The sequence below is a fragment of the Papio anubis genome, chromosome 20 (genome assembly GCF_008728515.1).
Source record: "Papio anubis isolate 15944 chromosome 20, Panubis1.0, whole genome shotgun sequence".
NCBI lineage: Eukaryota > Metazoa > Chordata > Mammalia > Primates > Cercopithecidae > Papio > Papio anubis.
This window is the reverse complement of record NC_044995.1, coordinates 17069203-17085065: the sequence shown is the minus strand read 5'-3', so window position 1 is coordinate 17085065 and position 15863 is coordinate 17069203. Positions and strand designations below refer to the sequence as shown.

Below are 15863 nucleotides of genomic sequence, written 5' to 3'. Positions count from 1 at the left end.
TTATTTTTAAGAGACAGGGTTTCACTCTGTTGCCCAAGCTGGAGTGCAGTGGTGTGATCTCAGCTCACTGCAGCCTCAACCTCCTGGGCTAAGCAATCCCCCCTGCTCAGCCACCTGAGTAGCTGGCACTACAGGCATGTGCCATCACACCCAGATAGTTTTTTTTTTTTTTTTTTTTGAGACGGTGTTTCACTCTTTTTGCCCAGGCTGGAGTGCAGTGGCGCGATCTCGGCTCACCGCAACCTCCGCCTCCCGGGTTCAAGCCATTTTCCTGCCTCACCCTCCGGAGTAGCTGGGATTACAGGCGTGTGCCAGCACACCCACCTAATTTTGTATTTTTAGTAGAGATGGGGTTTCTCCATGTTGGTCAGGCTAGTCTCGAACTCCGGACCTCAGGTGATCCACCCCCCCTAGGCCTCCCAAAGTGCTGGGATTACAGGCATGAGCCACCACGCTGGCCAGTTTTTGTCTTTTTTAACTGCAACATTGTATTTCATGGTACATTAAGCCATCAATTAACTAGTTACTGTTCCTGGATATTTTTAAATTTCCAGTCTGGTTTGTTTGCTGTAATAAATAATTCTGTAAGGAACACCTTTGTATCCATGTCATTGTGCCAGTGTGTTTCTGTGGAATAAATTCCTAGAAGAGGGATTGCTGATGAGTGGCAGTCATTTCTGTTATTAGCCTTTGTGTCTCACTGTTTCCTCCTTCCACCGGCTCACCCTGCAGCCCCTGCAGATCAAGTCAGTAGTGGCACCAGAGCACGTGAAGGGCTACATCTACGTGGAGGCCTACAAGCAGACCCACGTGAAGCAGGCCATCGAGGGGGTGGGCAACCTGCGTCTTGGCTACTGGAACCAGCAGATGGTGCCCATCAAGGAGATGACAGACGTGCTCAAAGTGGTGAAGGAGGTGGCCAACCTGAAACCAAAGTCCTGGGTCCGCCTCAAGCGGGGCATCTACAAGGATGACATTGCTCAGGTGCCAGGGGGCGGGGCAGCATGGGGGTCAGGGTCCCTGCATTCTGTTCTCCTTTCCTTTCCTTTTGTCATTCCCACTCTGTGTGCTACGGAGAATAGAACCCCACTCAGATGAGGTGAAGCAGAGCCTGGGTTTTGTGAGCACACAGGAAATGGATGGCTGTCTTCTGTACACATTCCCAGGCGTGTTGAGTAAAGGTCTGAAGGAGCGGAGGGCGTGAGGCATGTGGAGCTCTTGGGGAGGAGTGTTGTAGGCAGCAGGAGCGGCCTGTGAGATAGGATGGCACAGTCACTGGCTGTAGCAGGGATGGCGTGAGATGAGTCAGGGAGCTCACAAGGGTTTTGGTATTTACTGGCGTAGGTTGGGAGGTCTCTAAGGGACACAGGCTGACTTCAGTGTTAATAAGATTTCTCTGGTGACTGTGTTGAGACTAGACCACTAGTTCTCAAGCCAGGGCGAGGTTTCCCCAGGGGACATTTGGTAATGTCTGGAGACATTTTTGGTTATGTCAGCTGGGGAGGATTTTGATGATTATGGCGTCTAGTGGGTTAAAGCCAGAAATGCTGGACACACACATCCTCCAATGCACAGGATGGCTGCCCACAACAAAAAATTACTTGGCCCAAAAAGTCAATAGTGCCAAGACTGAGAAACCCTGGAATAGCCTGGAGGGGACCATTGGGCAAGAGCGTGGAGACCAGGGAGGAGGCTGCTGCCGTAGCCCAGGTGGCAGTACTGGTGGGATGGGATCAAGACCCTAATACAAACTGAGTGTCCCTAACCTGAATGCTTGAGACCAGAGGTGTTTTTCAGATTTCAGATTTTTTCAGCTTTTGGAATATTTGCATTATACTTACCAGTTGAGCATCCCAAATCTGAAAATCCGAGAGTGAGCATTTCCTTCGAGCATCATGTTGATGCTCACAAGGTTTCCTATTTTTGAGCATTCTGGGCTTTTGGATTTGGAATGCTGACACTACAGCGGAGGAGGGGAAGAGGTCAGGTATTTTGAAGGCAGAGCCGATGGAATTTGCCAATGGATCGGGTGTGGGTGTGAGAGAAAGAAAGGAGTCAAGCATGGCTCCCAGGTTGTGTGCCTGAGCAGAAGGAAGAATGGAGTGGGAGGCGGCAGGTTTGGGGGAGTCAGCGGTTTGCCTGCGGTTGTCCTGGATTGGAGGGACCTTTAGATATCCAGGTGGAGATATCAGGCAGGCAGTGGCTACTCAGTGCCAGAGCTGAGGGGAGAGACAAGCTAGAGTGGGACTTTTGGGAGTTGTCAGCAGCCTGGCTTCTTCCCCACCATCCTGTGTCCCTTCTCCTTCCTAGCATCTCCTGACCCTTCTTGTGTCTGGGGTCAGGGAGGAGGGTGCGACCCTGCTGACCTCCTGCTCGCCCTGCTCAGGTGGACTACGTGGAGCCCAGCCAGAACACCATCTCCCTGAAGATGATCCCGCGCATTGACTACGATCGCATCAAAGCCCGCATGAGCTTGGTACTCGGGGAATCTGGCCTGGGGGAGGGGGTGCACTCGATCCCGCTGGTGGCCAAGCCCCCTCCCTCACCCTTCCCACCCATACGCCTTTCCTCCATAGAAAGACTGGTTTGCCAAAAGGAAGAAGTTTAAGCGGCCTCCACAGAGGCTGTTTGACGCTGAGAAGATCAGGTGCGTGTCCTTGGGGACTGGCTGGGCTGGGTCCCCAGGGCCGGTATGCAGAATGTGCCTTTTGCAGGTTCCTCCACAGGGGTGGCCCCACCACAGGTTTAGCCTGTGAATTGGTTAGCTTGGCAGTATAGCCTCAGGCAAGTCACTTCACATCCCTGTGCCTCAGTTGCCTCTGCTATAAAGATTGATGAGGCTGGGCACAGTGGGAGGGAGCACTTTGGAAGGCTAAGGCAGGAGGCTTGCTTGAGGCCAGGAGTTCGAGACCAGCCTGGGGAACATAATGAGATTCCCATCTTTTAAAATAATAATAATAAGAAGAAAAAAGTTTTAAAAATATATTTAAAAAGATTGATGCGTCTGGGCACGGTGGCTTACGCCTATAATCGCAGCACTTTGGGAGGCCGAGGTGGGCGGATCACTTGAGGTCGGGAGTTTAAGACCATCCTGGCCAACATGGTGAAACCTTGTCTCTACTAAAAATACAAAAATTAGCCAAGGGTGGTGGTGGGCGCCTGTAATCCAAGCTACACGGGAGGCTGAGGCAGGAGAATCGCTTAAACCCACAAGGCAGAAGTTGCAGTGAGCCGAGATCGTGCCACTGCACTTGAGCCTGGGTAACACAGCGAGACTCCGTCTCAAAAAAAAAAAAAAAAAGATTGATGAAAACAACCTCTGCTTCCTCAGATTATAGATGATTAGTGAGAATTAAATAAATTAGTATGTGTATGTACTCAGAATGCACTTGGCATATAAAGTGTGATCCGTGGTATGATACATTGAAAGGGATTGACTGTGTCGGGTTTTAGAAAGTCTCCTTTCCTGATCTGCTTATGCCCACTTGAGATGTGGGGGGTATGGAGCCCCTTTCCCTCAGGATGCCCCCCAGCTGGGTAGAGAATTGTAGCAGCCCAGGAATTTCAACATCCCAGGGTCAATTGGGGGCTCCGGCAGGGAGGACAGAGAGGAGGACATGGAGAAATGAGAGGTGCTGGTAACACTCTTCCCTCTGGCCCTGTTCTAGAACTAATTGTGTGTGATTCAGCCAGTCAGGTTTTCCTTCAGATAAAGGAAGAGCTGTGGAATGCACCTTTCAGTCTGCGCCCAGGGGCCTTGCTAATACTTCACCTGCCTGAGTTTGGACCCATTTATACCACTGGTCTCGACTCAACCTCTCTCTGCAAAGAGCAAACCCTAGTGCTCCCCTTCCCACCCCACAGCAAGCCAGCTCAGCAAGTACCCCAACATGCCCAGCCGAGCATGCTGGCCTCTCCCAGGTTCACCATGGGAGAAGGCGATTGCATGAGTGCAGAAGGAACTTGACCTGCTCCTCCCATGCGTTTCCCTTTTGGAGAGTGAAGGAGGTTCCTTTCCCACCACGGAGACATGGAACAGGACTAAGCCTAAGCGGCCCCCACTCCATATTCAGGGCCAGGGGCTACAGGTTTGGGAGTCCCACCTGCCTGCTTTTGAATCCTGTCGAGACTCTGGCTTGGCAACCTTGGGTGTGTGGTGTGACCTTCCTGAGCCTGCATTCCCTCACCTGGAATGATGAGCAGTTACTGATGTCACAGATTTGGGGAAGAGTCTGTGAGGTCATGAATGTGCAGGCCAGGCTGAGTGCTCTGTGAATATTAACTGATATCATTGTCCGATACTGTTACTTTGTTCAGCTAATGTTTACTGCACACTTCCTGTGTCCTGGGCACTATTCTTGGTGAAATTTAGTGAATGTTACATCCCTGACCTTTTGGAGCTGACATGCTAGTTACGGGGACAGGTCAAACACTAGCTTGTCAGATGGTGATCAGTGCTCTGTTGACAGATAAATCAGGGAGTGGGTGGAGGAGTGCAGGGAGGTGGGAGGCGGGCCTTTGGGGTTTGTGAGAAGTCACTGCTGCCAAGAGGGTGTGTGCTGGGATGGGATGGGTCCTTTCTCCCTGTAGCCAGCTGAGAAGACTGAGGTACAACAAGACTCTCTCCTTGACTCTCCCTTCTAATTTTCTCTCCCCCATAAAATCCCAGGTCCCTGGGGGGCGATGTTGCCTCTGATGGTGACTTCCTCATCTTTGAGGGGAACCGTTACAGCCGGAAGGGCTTTCTGTTCAAGAGCTTTGCCATGTCTGCTGTGGTGAGGGTCCCAGAGGGGCGTTGGTAATGGGGGTGGGGTGAGTGTTCTCCTGCAGGCCAGGCCTTGGGCTGTGGGTTATCTGGGTCTGTCCCACTCCTCAAGTTAGGAGTGTTCCCTAGGAGAATTATTCCCCTAGAGCCCACTGAGCTGGGCTGTCACACTGACCTTGGTCCATTTTCTTCTCTTCCCCTCACACCTTGGGGCTTAGATCACGGAGGGTGTGAAGCCCACACTCTCTGAGCTAGAGAAGTTTGAGGACCAGCCAGAGGGCATCGACCTGGAGGTGGTGACTGAGAGCACAGGTATTTGATCCCCCTCTGTAACCTGCGCCAAGGAGCAGGGGCGGCCCACGGCAGCAGCCCCTGAGTCAGCCCTATGACTGCCCCTGCAGGGAAGGAGCGGGAGCACAACTTCCAACCTGGAGACAATGTGGAGGTCTGTGAGGGCGAGCTCATCAACCTGCAGGGCAAGATCCTCAGCGTGGATGGCAACAAGATCACCATCATGCCCAAGCATGAGGACCTCAAGGTGGGTGCCCGGTGTTCCCAGGTGCAGGGGTTGGTGCGTTCAGGCACATCTGACTGTATGTGGCTATATGACATGGTGGTGTGCCTGGTGACACCTGGTTTCCCGGAGGGTAAATTGAGGCCCTTCTAGTGTTCTCAGGTGCCTGAGAGGCTCTAAGTATAGCGCAGAGTCGGCGGGCAGCAGGCCTGCCTGGTGGTGTCTGTCTCTGGAGAGTGGGTTGGTCTGTCTTTTGTTTCTGAAAAGCAAGATATCTGGGTAGTACTGGGTTGAGAGTGTGATTAACCATGGAGTAGTCCGAGGTGGGGGCTTGATTTTATTTGCTTAGATTGGGGTGTGTGTGTGTCTGTGTCTGGTGTGTGTCTGAGGGGTTGTGCAGGCCTAATGTGATGTGTGGGGTGAGGCTGTCTCTGGGTGGGGCTGAGGAGCTTTCCAGTCGGGGGTCCTGTGTCTGAGGGGCAGGCTGTCTGTGTGGGTATAGGTAGGCATCGTGTGTCTTGAGGGCGGGCTGGGGTAAAGGTTGTCCAGGTTGGTGTCCTGTGTCTGGGGTCAGCTGTTTCTGGGGCAGTCTGAGGGATCGTCCAGGTAGACTAAGGTAGTCTGGGGTGGGTGGTATGAGCCTTAAGTGGGGTTTTTGAGAACATGAGTGGATTCTGAAGACAGGAGGGGCAGGCAGGTTGTGGTGGTCTCCCCTCACCTGCTCGTCGATGGTCCCCACACCCAATCCCCCAGGACATGTTGGAGTTCCCAGCCCAGGAACTTCGGAAATACTTCAAGATGGGGGACCACGTGAAGGTGATTGCTGGCCGATTCGAGGGCGACACAGGCCTCATTGTGCGGGTAGAGGAGAATTTTGTTATCCTGTTCTCTGACCTCACCATGCATGAGGTAGGTGGATGGAAGGGTTGGGGAAGGGTGCACGTTCCAAGAGGAGACCCAGGTAGGCAAGCCAGCTGGATTGGGCCTCACCCCTTTCACCATCCCTGGCAGCTGAAGGTGCTCCCCCGGGACCTGCAGCTCTGCTCAGAGACAGCATCAGGTGTGGATGTTGGGGGCCAGCATGAATGGGGCGAGCTGGTGCAGCTGGATCCCCAGACTGTGGGTGTCATCGTGCGACTAGAACGGGAGACCTTCCAGGTGTGTGTGTAGTGCTCTGTGGCGGGGACTTGATTTTAAGAGGCTTCCTGTCCCTCAACCCCTCATCCTGGGAGGTGGCAGAGCCCCCAGACTGCTCTGGGTTGTAGACCTGGCTCTGTCACTCACCTCTGACTGGCTGATAGTGGGCACGTGGCAAGTCATTGATCCCTCCCCGTGCCTGTTTCACACCCTGTAAAATGGAAACCAGAGCAGTGTCTACTCTGTTGGTAGTGAATGATTCCCCGAGGTTAGATCTGTACCCTGGTGGCTGTTCCTCGCTCAAGGATGGAGTGTCACATGTGCCCTCCTGCCTTTGCCCCTTCCTCATGGATGTGGGAGTCACGGAGCACAGTACTTAGGACCCTGGACTCTACATCCACATCTTGGCTTTGTTGCTTCTGTGCTGTGTGACCCTGGGCTAGCGACTCACCCTCTCTGAGCCTGAGTTTCCCTCTGTAAAATGGAAATCATAATAGAATCCACCTCAGAGGAAGTTTTGAGGCTTCAGTGAAATCTTACAGGGCCTGACACAGAGTGATAGATGAACAATTAGCTGTTATGTTGCTATCAGCGCCCCCTTCCATCTCTCAGGTCCCTGTTGCCCAATCAGGGGGTGGAGTCTCCTCCCAAAGGGTGTGTTAGAATGACTGGGAACATTTTTGGTTGACCTAGTACCTAAAGGGTGGCACTCTGCCGGCCTGCCCTGCAGCCAGGGAGTTGATGTCCTGTGGAGCTTGGAACCATCTTCCGCAAGGAAGGATTATCCCACTTTAGGGAACCCCTGCCCCGTGTCTCCCCTTCCCATTCCCTCCCCCACAGCCTCCCTGCTCTCCCTCTGTAGGTGCTGAACATGTACGGGAAGGTGGTGACTGTCAGACATCAGGCCGTGACTCGTAAGAAAGACAACCGCTTTGCTGTGGCCTTGGACTCAGAGCAGAACAACATCCATGTGAAAGACATCGTTAAGGTCATTGATGGCCCCCACTCAGTGAGTACAAGTTCCTGCTTTTGAACTCCATCTGAAGGAATTTGGTTGGTTGGGGGTGAGCGGGCCATGGCCAAGAGAGTGACCCTTCTCTCCCTGGCTAGGGCCGAGAGGGGGAGATTCGCCATCTCTTCCGAAGCTTCGCCTTCCTGCATTGCAAGAAACTGGTGGAGAACGGGGGCATGTTTGTCTGCAAGACCCGCCACCTGGTGCTGGCTGGGGGCTCAAAGGTGAGGTGGGCATGGCAGGACCCTGTGCGCTGGGTACCTGGCTCAGCTCTCCAGCCTCCTCTGGCCCCAGAAGTGACAAGATTGGGTTTTTGAGGGATTAGGAGAGCAGTGTCATTGTCAGGTCCTTGCCAAAGAGTGAAAAGGTTTATTTGGGATTCTGAGCTGTTCACCAAGTTATTTATTCATTTCATTTTACTGAGCACCTGTTAGGTGCCAGACACTGGAGAACCAGTGGTGAACAAGACAAAAAAATCCTCTGCTCTCCCCGAGCCGATACTCCAGAGATGGACGGACAGATAAACCCATCGTACAGTGTGAGGCAAGCGCTGTGAAGAAAACAGAACGGGCTCAGGAGACAGGGAGTGACCAGGGCTGCTGTTTTAGGCAGAGGAGGGTAAAGAAAGGCCTCCGTGGGAGGCGACATTGCAGCAGAGACCTGAATGAAGGGATGGAGAGTGAGCATTTTGGGGGAACAACAAGTGCAAAGGCCCTGAGATGGGGCTTGTAGGGAAGTGTGCAGGAGCAGGTAGCACAGAGGAATTCAGGCCTCTGGTGTGGGTGGCTGGGTGGCCTCCTCAGGGCCCTGCACCTGGAATGATGACTTCCTGTGGTTTGTGGTTTTTGTGTCTCTAGGGGTTTAAATTCCTAACTAGCCATATTTTAGTCCCACTCCTTGGCCAGTGGAAGCCCAGGCCCCTTGACAGGCTTACAATGGCAGAGGGCTGGGAGTTTCCCCAGAGGAAATTGAGGCATTGTCACCAGGAGGAGGGAGGGGTGGCAGCAGGGCAGATCCTAGCAGGAGCTGTTCCCACCTGGATGCATTCAGGGTGGTGTGGGGGCTGGGGGACTGTCCCCAGACCCTGCCACCCCCATCCCCTGCCTGCCAGTTCACTCCTTGCTTCTCTCCTAGCCCCGTGATGTGACCAACTTCACCGTGGGTGGCTTTGCGCCTATGAGTCCCCGGATCAGCAGCCCCATGCACCCCAGTGCTGGAGGTGAGGGGTTCAGGCTCGGGATGTGGTGGGTAGAAGCAGCTGGAAGGAACTTGGTTGTTCAGCCCACACTCAGTGCCTGTGCTGGGCTAGGCCCTGCTATTAGGGGGCTCACCACCCAAAGGAGGGTAGACGCCGCAGTGACAGCCCGGAATGGTCAGGGTTTCCATAGGAAAGCCAAGGGGCGGGGGGTGGGCAGAGGAGGCTCTAACCCAAGTAGGGAGGAGTCAAGCAAGGGAAGGGGGCATTCTGATGGTGCCCTCTCTGTGGGCACAGCAGTGGGGGACCAGTGACATTCTCCCCCATCCCCAGGTCAGCGTGGCGGCTTTGGTAGTCCAGGTGGCGGCAGTGGTGGCATGAGCAGGGGCCGGGGCCGGAGGGACAACGAACTCATCGGCCAGACCGTGCGCATCTCCCAGGGGCCCTACAAAGGTGACCTGCGAGGCCTGTGGAGGCCTGGGGAGGGGCGTGGTGAAGGAGAGCCTGCCCAGCCTGACCTCCTGCCCCCCCGCAGGCTACATCGGTGTGGTGAAGGATGCCACAGAGTCCACAGCCCGTGTGGAGCTGCACTCTACCTGCCAGACCATCTCTGTGGACCGTCAGCGGCTCACCACGGTGTACGGGTGGGGCCTGGGGAGGACCAGGCTGGGGCTTGCTGTGCAGTGAGAGGGCCCTGCTCACCCCATTTGTTCTCCACGTCCACAGGGGCTCACGGCGCCCGGGTGGGATGACCTCGACGTATGGGCGGACGCCCATGTATGGCTCCCAGACGCCCATGTATGGCTCTGGCTCCCGAACACCCATGTATGGCTCACAGACGCCCCTCCAGGATGGTGAGTGCCCGCAGGGGACAGGGAAGAGGGGCTGGGGGAACCTAGAGGAGGGACAGGACTGACAGACACACTCATCTCCCCCATTCCAGGCAGCCGCACCCCACACTATGGCTCGCAGACGCCCCTGCATGATGGCAGCCGCACTCCTGCCCAGAGTGGGGCCTGGGACCCCAACAACCCCAACACGCCATCACGGTGAGTCCAGGGTTCCCCAGGTTCCGGTGTGTGCTGGTGCGTTTGAGGGTGATGCTGGCTGGCTGGGCATGGAGGGGTTTGTGGGGCCACCCAGCATTCTCTGCTCCCAGCCTCAGGCTGGTCCCTTTGAAGGAGGAGGCATAGCATGGCGGGGCGGGGGCAAAGCGGCCTCCTCTCCAGCCCCAACCTCAGTAGTGATTGTGGTTACCCCTGGGCCTAGAGAAAGATTGCCTGGGTGGGGTGACCTTGGGAGGGCACCCTCATTTCTCTCCACCACAGTGTCAGCTGTGGAAGGGAAGTAACATCAGGAGTGCCTCTGGATGCGGCTCCCGTGAGAATGAAATTGCCTCAGTTCGGGGTCTGGTGTAGGGTGCTGTTCTGGAAGCATCCTCCGCATTATCACCACAGTTGCTCTCAACAGACTTTTCTCCCAACAGGGCTGAGGAAGAATATGAGTATGCCTTCGACGATGAGCCCACCCCGTCCCCGCAGGCCTATGGGGGAACCCCCAATCCTCAAACACCTGGCTACCCAGACCCCTCGTCCCCACAGGTCAACCCACAGTACAACCCGCAGACACCAGGGACGCCGGCCATGTGAGTCCACTGGGGCCCGCCCTCCTCTGCCCCTGCCCAAACCCTCCTACAGCCACCGCCTCCTTTCCCCTCCCTGCTCCAACAAATGCCCCCTTCTTTCCTGTTTCTGCAGGTACAACACAGACCAGTTCTCTCCCTATGCTGCCCCCTCCCCACAAGGTTCCTACCAGCCCAGCCCCAGTCCCCAGAGCTACCACCAGGTGGCGCCAAGCCCAGCAGGCTACCAGAATACCCACTCCCCAGCCAGCTACCACCCTACACCCTCACCCATGGCCTATCAGGTAATGGTCTGCCTGCCTGCGCTTGAGGGTGGTGGGCTAGGGTGGCCTTGGGCCTGTAGGGTTGGCCAAGCCAGATGACTATTCCCAATGACACTTCCTCTTTCCCCTGCAGGCTAGCCCCAGCCCGAGCCCTGTTGGCTACAGTCCTATGACACCTGGAGCTCCCTCCCCTGGTGGCTACAACCCACACACGCCAGGCTCAGGCATCGAGCAGAACTCCAGCGACTGGGTAACCACTGACATTCAGGTGAAGGTGCGGGACACCTACCTGGATACACAGGTGGTGGGACAGACAGGTGTCATCCGCAGTGTCACGGTACGTGGGGCCCAGGGTGGTGGGTGAGCAGGCATCCTCTCCTTTGTACCCCCTAAACTGGGGACAGACCTGTCCCCAGATGGTGATAGCCCAGAGTGGGCAGAACTGGAATGGAGAAAGCCTAGAGGGCAAGGGGAGCTATGTGAACCCGAAGGAGGCATCTTACCCGATTTAGTGGGGAATCAGAGAGGGCTACCTGGGGAAGGAGACATCTGAGCCAAGACCTGAAGAATGAATAGGAGTAAGCTAAGGAAAATGACTGGGTTGAGTGTGTTCCAAATGGCGGGAACTGCATGTGCAGAAGCCTGGAGGTGAGGAGAACTTGGGCACGTCCGGGAGCTGAAGGGTTTGTTGTGGCTGGAACATAAAGAGCCAAAGTGGGCTGGGCAGTAGTTCACACCTACAATCCCAGCACTCTGGGAGATTGAGGTGGGCAGATCACCTGAGGTCAGGAGTTCAAGACCAGCCTGGCCAATATGGTGAAACCCTGTCTCTACTAAAAATACAAAAAAAAAAAAAATCCATTAGCTGGGCGTAGTGGCGCACGCCTGTAATCCCAGCTACTCAGGAGGCTGAGGCAGGAGAATCACTTGAACCCAGGAGGTGGAGGTTGTGGTGAGCCGAGATCATGCCACTGCACTCCAGTCTGGGCGACAGAGCAAGACTCCTCTCAAAAAAAAAAACAAAAACACACACACACAAAAGTGAGTGATGAGACCAGAGAGTTGGCTGCACCAGCTTGGAGGACCTAGACTGTCCAGAGGGCGCCGGAGAGCCAAGGAGGAATCTCAGCAGGAGAGGGGTGGGGGCAGATCTGTGGTGTGGAATTCTCCATCCATCAGTGATGGATTGGGGGTGGGGAGACTGGCTGGGAGCCCAGGGGGAGGTTGGGCTGCACTAGTGCAGGGCTGTGGGGATGAGGCAGGAGGCAGGTGGGAGAGGCCTTCACGGGCTGAATGGCCAGGCCTCAGAGCTAGGGGCTTATTGGTAAGGGAGGTGACCAAGATGAAGTCCAGAGCTCTGGTGGGGCCTGCAGACCATGGGGTGGTCCCTGAGACCAGGTCCAGGAAAAGGAGCAGGTGTGGGGAAGATGCTGAGGCAAGTTTGGGACCTGAAGAGTCAAGAAGCAGTCTTTTTGCCTGTTAGCTTCATTCTGATGCTTCCCTTGCTGATTGGGTCACCTTGTCCACCTACCCTGACATGCACCACAGGCCCCAGGCTTTGGAACCAGCCCCAGCCTTGGCCTTTCCTGCCCCCATTTCACCTTGAGTTCTCAGAATGAGCCCTGAGCCTGTGTCCCCTGGAGTGTGGGCCTCAGTCCCATGTTGGGAGCAGGACAGGCTGACCAAGCTGTCCCCATCCTCCAGGGGGGCATGTGCTCCGTGTACCTGAAGGACAGTGAGAAGGTCGTCAGCATTTCCAGTGAGCACCTGGAGCCCATCACCCCCACCAAGAACAACAAGGTAAGGGCAGGGGCAAGGAGATAAGATGGGGGTGTTGGGTGCTGACACAGACCCTGACCACGTTACCCCCACCCCCAGGTGAAAGTGATCCTGGGCGAGGATCGGGAAGCCACGGGCGTCCTGCTGAGCATTGATGGTGAGGATGGCATTGTCCGTATGGACCTTGATGAGCAGCTCAAGATCCTCAACCTCCGCTTCCTGGGGAAGCTCCTGGAAGCCTGAAGCAGGCAGGGCGGGTGGACTTCGGCAGGTGAAGAGTGGTCATCCTTCCTTCCCTGGCCCTTGGCTGTGACACAAGATCCTGCTGCAGGGCTAGGCCGATCGTTCTGGATTTCCTTTTATTTTTCTTTTTAGTTTTCCATCTTCTCCCTCCCTGGTGCTCATTGGAATCTGAGTAGAGTTTGGGGGAGGGTCCCTACCTTCTTGTACCTCCTCCCCACAGCTTGCTTTTGTTGTACCGTCTTTCAATAAAAAGAAGCTGTTTGGTCTAAAAGTGTGTGTGTGTGTGTGTGTGTGTGTGTGTGTGTGTGTGTGTGTGTGCGCGCGCGCGCGCGCCGTAGGAATGAGGTGTCTTTAAGTGGGGTCATTTGCAGACCCCACTTCCTTGCTTTGTGGTTGGGGCAAATAACAGGACGCTATCTGAATCTGTTTTCCCATCTAGATAATAGTGATAGCACCTGCCCCAGAGGGCTCTTGAGGGGAATGTGTATGAGAAGACATAGGAAGGAGATGATCAGAGTAGAGCTTGTCATGTGATTGAAGACATTATATCTTATTCAGGCATGAATTATGCAAAGTGAAAATCACAGTATCCTCCAGGAAACCTAAATTCCTCCTGTGGTGCAGGATACAGTGCTTGATGGTCTTTTTTGTTTTTTCTTTCTTTCTTTTTTTTTTTTTTTTTTGAGACAGTGTTGCTCTGTCACCAGGCTGGAGTGCAGTGGCACGATCTTGGCTCACTGTAACCTCCGCCTCCCAGGTTCAAGTGATTCTCCCGTATCAGCCTCCCCAGTAGCACGTGCCACCACACCCAGTGAATTTTTTTGTATTTTTAGTAGAGATGGGTTTCACCATGTTGGCCAGGATGGTCTTGAATTCCTGACCTCATGATTCTCCCGCCTCGGCCTCCCAAAGTGCTGGGATTACAGGCGTGAGCCACTGCGCCTGGCCAATGGTCCTTTATTTTTTCTTTTCTGTTTGAGATGGGGGTCTCACTCTATTGCCCAGGCTGGAGTTCAGTGGCACAGTCATTGCTCACTGCAGCTTCAACCTCCTGCGCTCAAGCGATCCTCTTGCCTCAGCCTCCTAAGTAGCTGGGACTACAGGCGTGCACCACCACGTCTGGATAATTTTTTTATTTTTAAATTTTTTATAGAGACGGGTCTCACTATATTGCTCAGGCTGGTCTCGATCTCCTAGCTTCAAGTGATCCTCCTGCCTCGGCCTCCCACAGTGCTGCAGTTACAGGCGTGAGCCACAGTGCCCGGTGGTCCTTTTCCTTGAACCCTGATAGCAGTGACACCAGGATTGCTGTAGCTTATCCAGTGGGTGCAATCTTAGAGACTGGGGCTTAGTACCCAGAACCTGTTTCCCTTCCTCGTTAGATATTCCCGTCTTTTTACAAATGTAAATGTATTATAAAACATTTCAGGCAGGGCACGATAGCTCATGCCTGTAATCCCAGCACTTTGGGAGTCCAAGGGGGGCGGATCATTTGAGGTCTGGAGTTAAAGACCAGCCTGACCCAACATGGTGAAACTCTGTCTCTACTAAAAATACAAAAAAAGTTAGCCAGGCATGGTGGTGGGCGCCTGTATTCTCAGCTACTTGGAAGGCTGAGGCATGAGAATCACTTGAACCTGGCAGGTGGAGGTTGCAGTGAACCGAGATTGCGCCAACGGCACTCCAGCCTGGGTGACAGAGCAAAACTCTGTCTCAAAAACAAAAAACATTTCAGATGTTCAAGGTTATATAACAAGAACACCCATGTCCCCACCACCCAGCAGAGGAAACAGGAAACAATATGTACTAGATAGGACCCACTTCAGCAGCACCCCAATCCATTCCCCCAGAAGTAACCAGGAGTGCCGAGTTCCTTGTGTCTTTCCCTTGCTTGAATTCGTATTTTTACTACCTTGGTATTTGGTTTTAAAGTTTACATAAACAGGATCTGATTTTTCTTCCACTCAATTTAGGGGAGGTTTGTAGTGTCTGTCTATAGCCTCTAATTCGTTTCTCAGTCAAGCCCTCTACAGCCAGATACTGCTGTTCTTTGGCTGAGCCTCAGGTAAAATGGTTGGCTCTCCAGTCCTTTATAGAAAATCATGGTAGGGGCCGGGCGCGGTGGCTCAAGCCTGTAATCCCAGCACTTTGGGAGGCCGAGATGGGCGGATCACAAGGTCAGGAGATCAAGACCATCCTGGCTAACACGGTGAAACCCCGTCTCTACTAAAAAATACAAAAAAAAATCTAGCCGGGCGAGGTGGCGGGCGCCTGTAGTCCCAGCTACTCGGGAGGCTGAGGCAGAAGAATGGCGTAAACCTGGGAGGCGGAGCTTGCAGTGAGCTGAGATCCGGCCACTGCACTCCAGCCTGGGCGACAGAGGGAGACTCCGCCTCAAAAAAAAAAAAAAAGAAAGAAAATCATGGTAGGAAGGGGCCGGGCGCGGTGGCTCACGCCTGTAATCCCAGCACTTTGGGAGGCCGAGGCGGGCGGATCACAAGGTCAGGAGATCGAGACCATCCTGGCTAACACAGTGAAACCCGGTCTCTACTAAAAATACAAAAAAAGTAGTAGGGCATAGTGGCGGGCACCTGTAGTCCCAGCTACTCGGGAGGCTGAGGCAGGAGAATGGCGTGAACCCTGGAGGCGGAGCTTGCAGTGAGCCGAGATCGCGCCACTGCACTCCAGCCCTGGTGACAGAGCAAGACTCTGTCTAAAAAAAAAAAAAAAAAAGTAAGAAGGAATGGGAGAGAAAACAGATTTCTCCTCCCAGCTCCATGTGAGGAAGAGTTTTATTATTAATTTTTATTTTTTTGAGACGGAGTGTCCCTCTGTCTCCCAGGCTGGAGTGCAGTGGCACCATCTAGGTTCACTGCAACCTCCGCCTCCCGGGTTCAAGCGATTATCCTGCCTCAGCCTCCCCAGCAGGTGGGACTACAGGCGTGCGCCATCATGCCTGACTAATTTTTTTTTTTTTTTTTTTTTAAATTTTTAGTAGAGAGGGGGTTTTGCCATATTGGCCAGGCTGGTCTCAAACTCCTGACCTCAGGTGATCTGCCTGCCTCAGCCTCCCAAAGTCCTGGGATTATAGGCGTGAGCCACCGCGCCTGGCCTATTATTATTAATTTTAAAAATAGAGATGGCAGTCTTGCTGTGTTATCCAGGGTGGTCTCAAACTCCCGGCCTCAAGCGATCCTCCTGCCTCGGCCTCCCAAAGCGCAGGGATTACAGGTGTGAGCCACCGTGCCTGGCCAAAAGAGTTTTCGAGGACTGGCTTTTCAGGTCGCTTTCAGGGCCTCAATGTATATTTCTG

General features: G+C 54.1%; 1 protein-coding gene across 3 annotated transcripts in view; it reads left to right on the top strand.

Moving 5' to 3' along the window:
* SUPT5H (SPT5 homolog, DSIF elongation factor subunit) overlaps positions 1-12821 on the top strand; it is a 33592-nt gene extending 20771 nt beyond the window's left edge. For all 3 annotated transcript variants that reach the window (XM_009194453.2, XM_009194454.3, XM_009194452.3), the window contains 20 exons: positions 733-984; positions 2387-2476; positions 2577-2647; positions 4670-4775; positions 4984-5077; positions 5167-5303; positions 6033-6188; positions 6291-6437; positions 7279-7425; positions 7527-7652; positions 8563-8647; positions 8957-9076; positions 9159-9261; positions 9350-9477; positions 9567-9672; positions 10110-10268; positions 10381-10549; positions 10662-10865; positions 12233-12328; positions 12407-12821. In XM_009194453.2, coding sequence (XP_009192717.1) covers positions 733-984; positions 2387-2476; positions 2577-2647; positions 4670-4775; positions 4984-5077; positions 5167-5303; positions 6033-6188; positions 6291-6437; positions 7279-7425; positions 7527-7652; positions 8563-8647; positions 8957-9076; positions 9159-9261; positions 9350-9477; positions 9567-9672; positions 10110-10268; positions 10381-10549; positions 10662-10865; positions 12233-12328; positions 12407-12550 — 2640 coding nt within the window. In that variant the 3' untranslated portion in view covers positions 12551-12821. The remainder of the gene's footprint in view (positions 1-732; positions 985-2386; positions 2477-2576; positions 2648-4669; positions 4776-4983; positions 5078-5166; positions 5304-6032; positions 6189-6290; positions 6438-7278; positions 7426-7526; positions 7653-8562; positions 8648-8956; positions 9077-9158; positions 9262-9349; positions 9478-9566; positions 9673-10109; positions 10269-10380; positions 10550-10661; positions 10866-12232; positions 12329-12406) is intronic.
* Positions 12822-15863: the final 3042 nt, after the last annotated feature.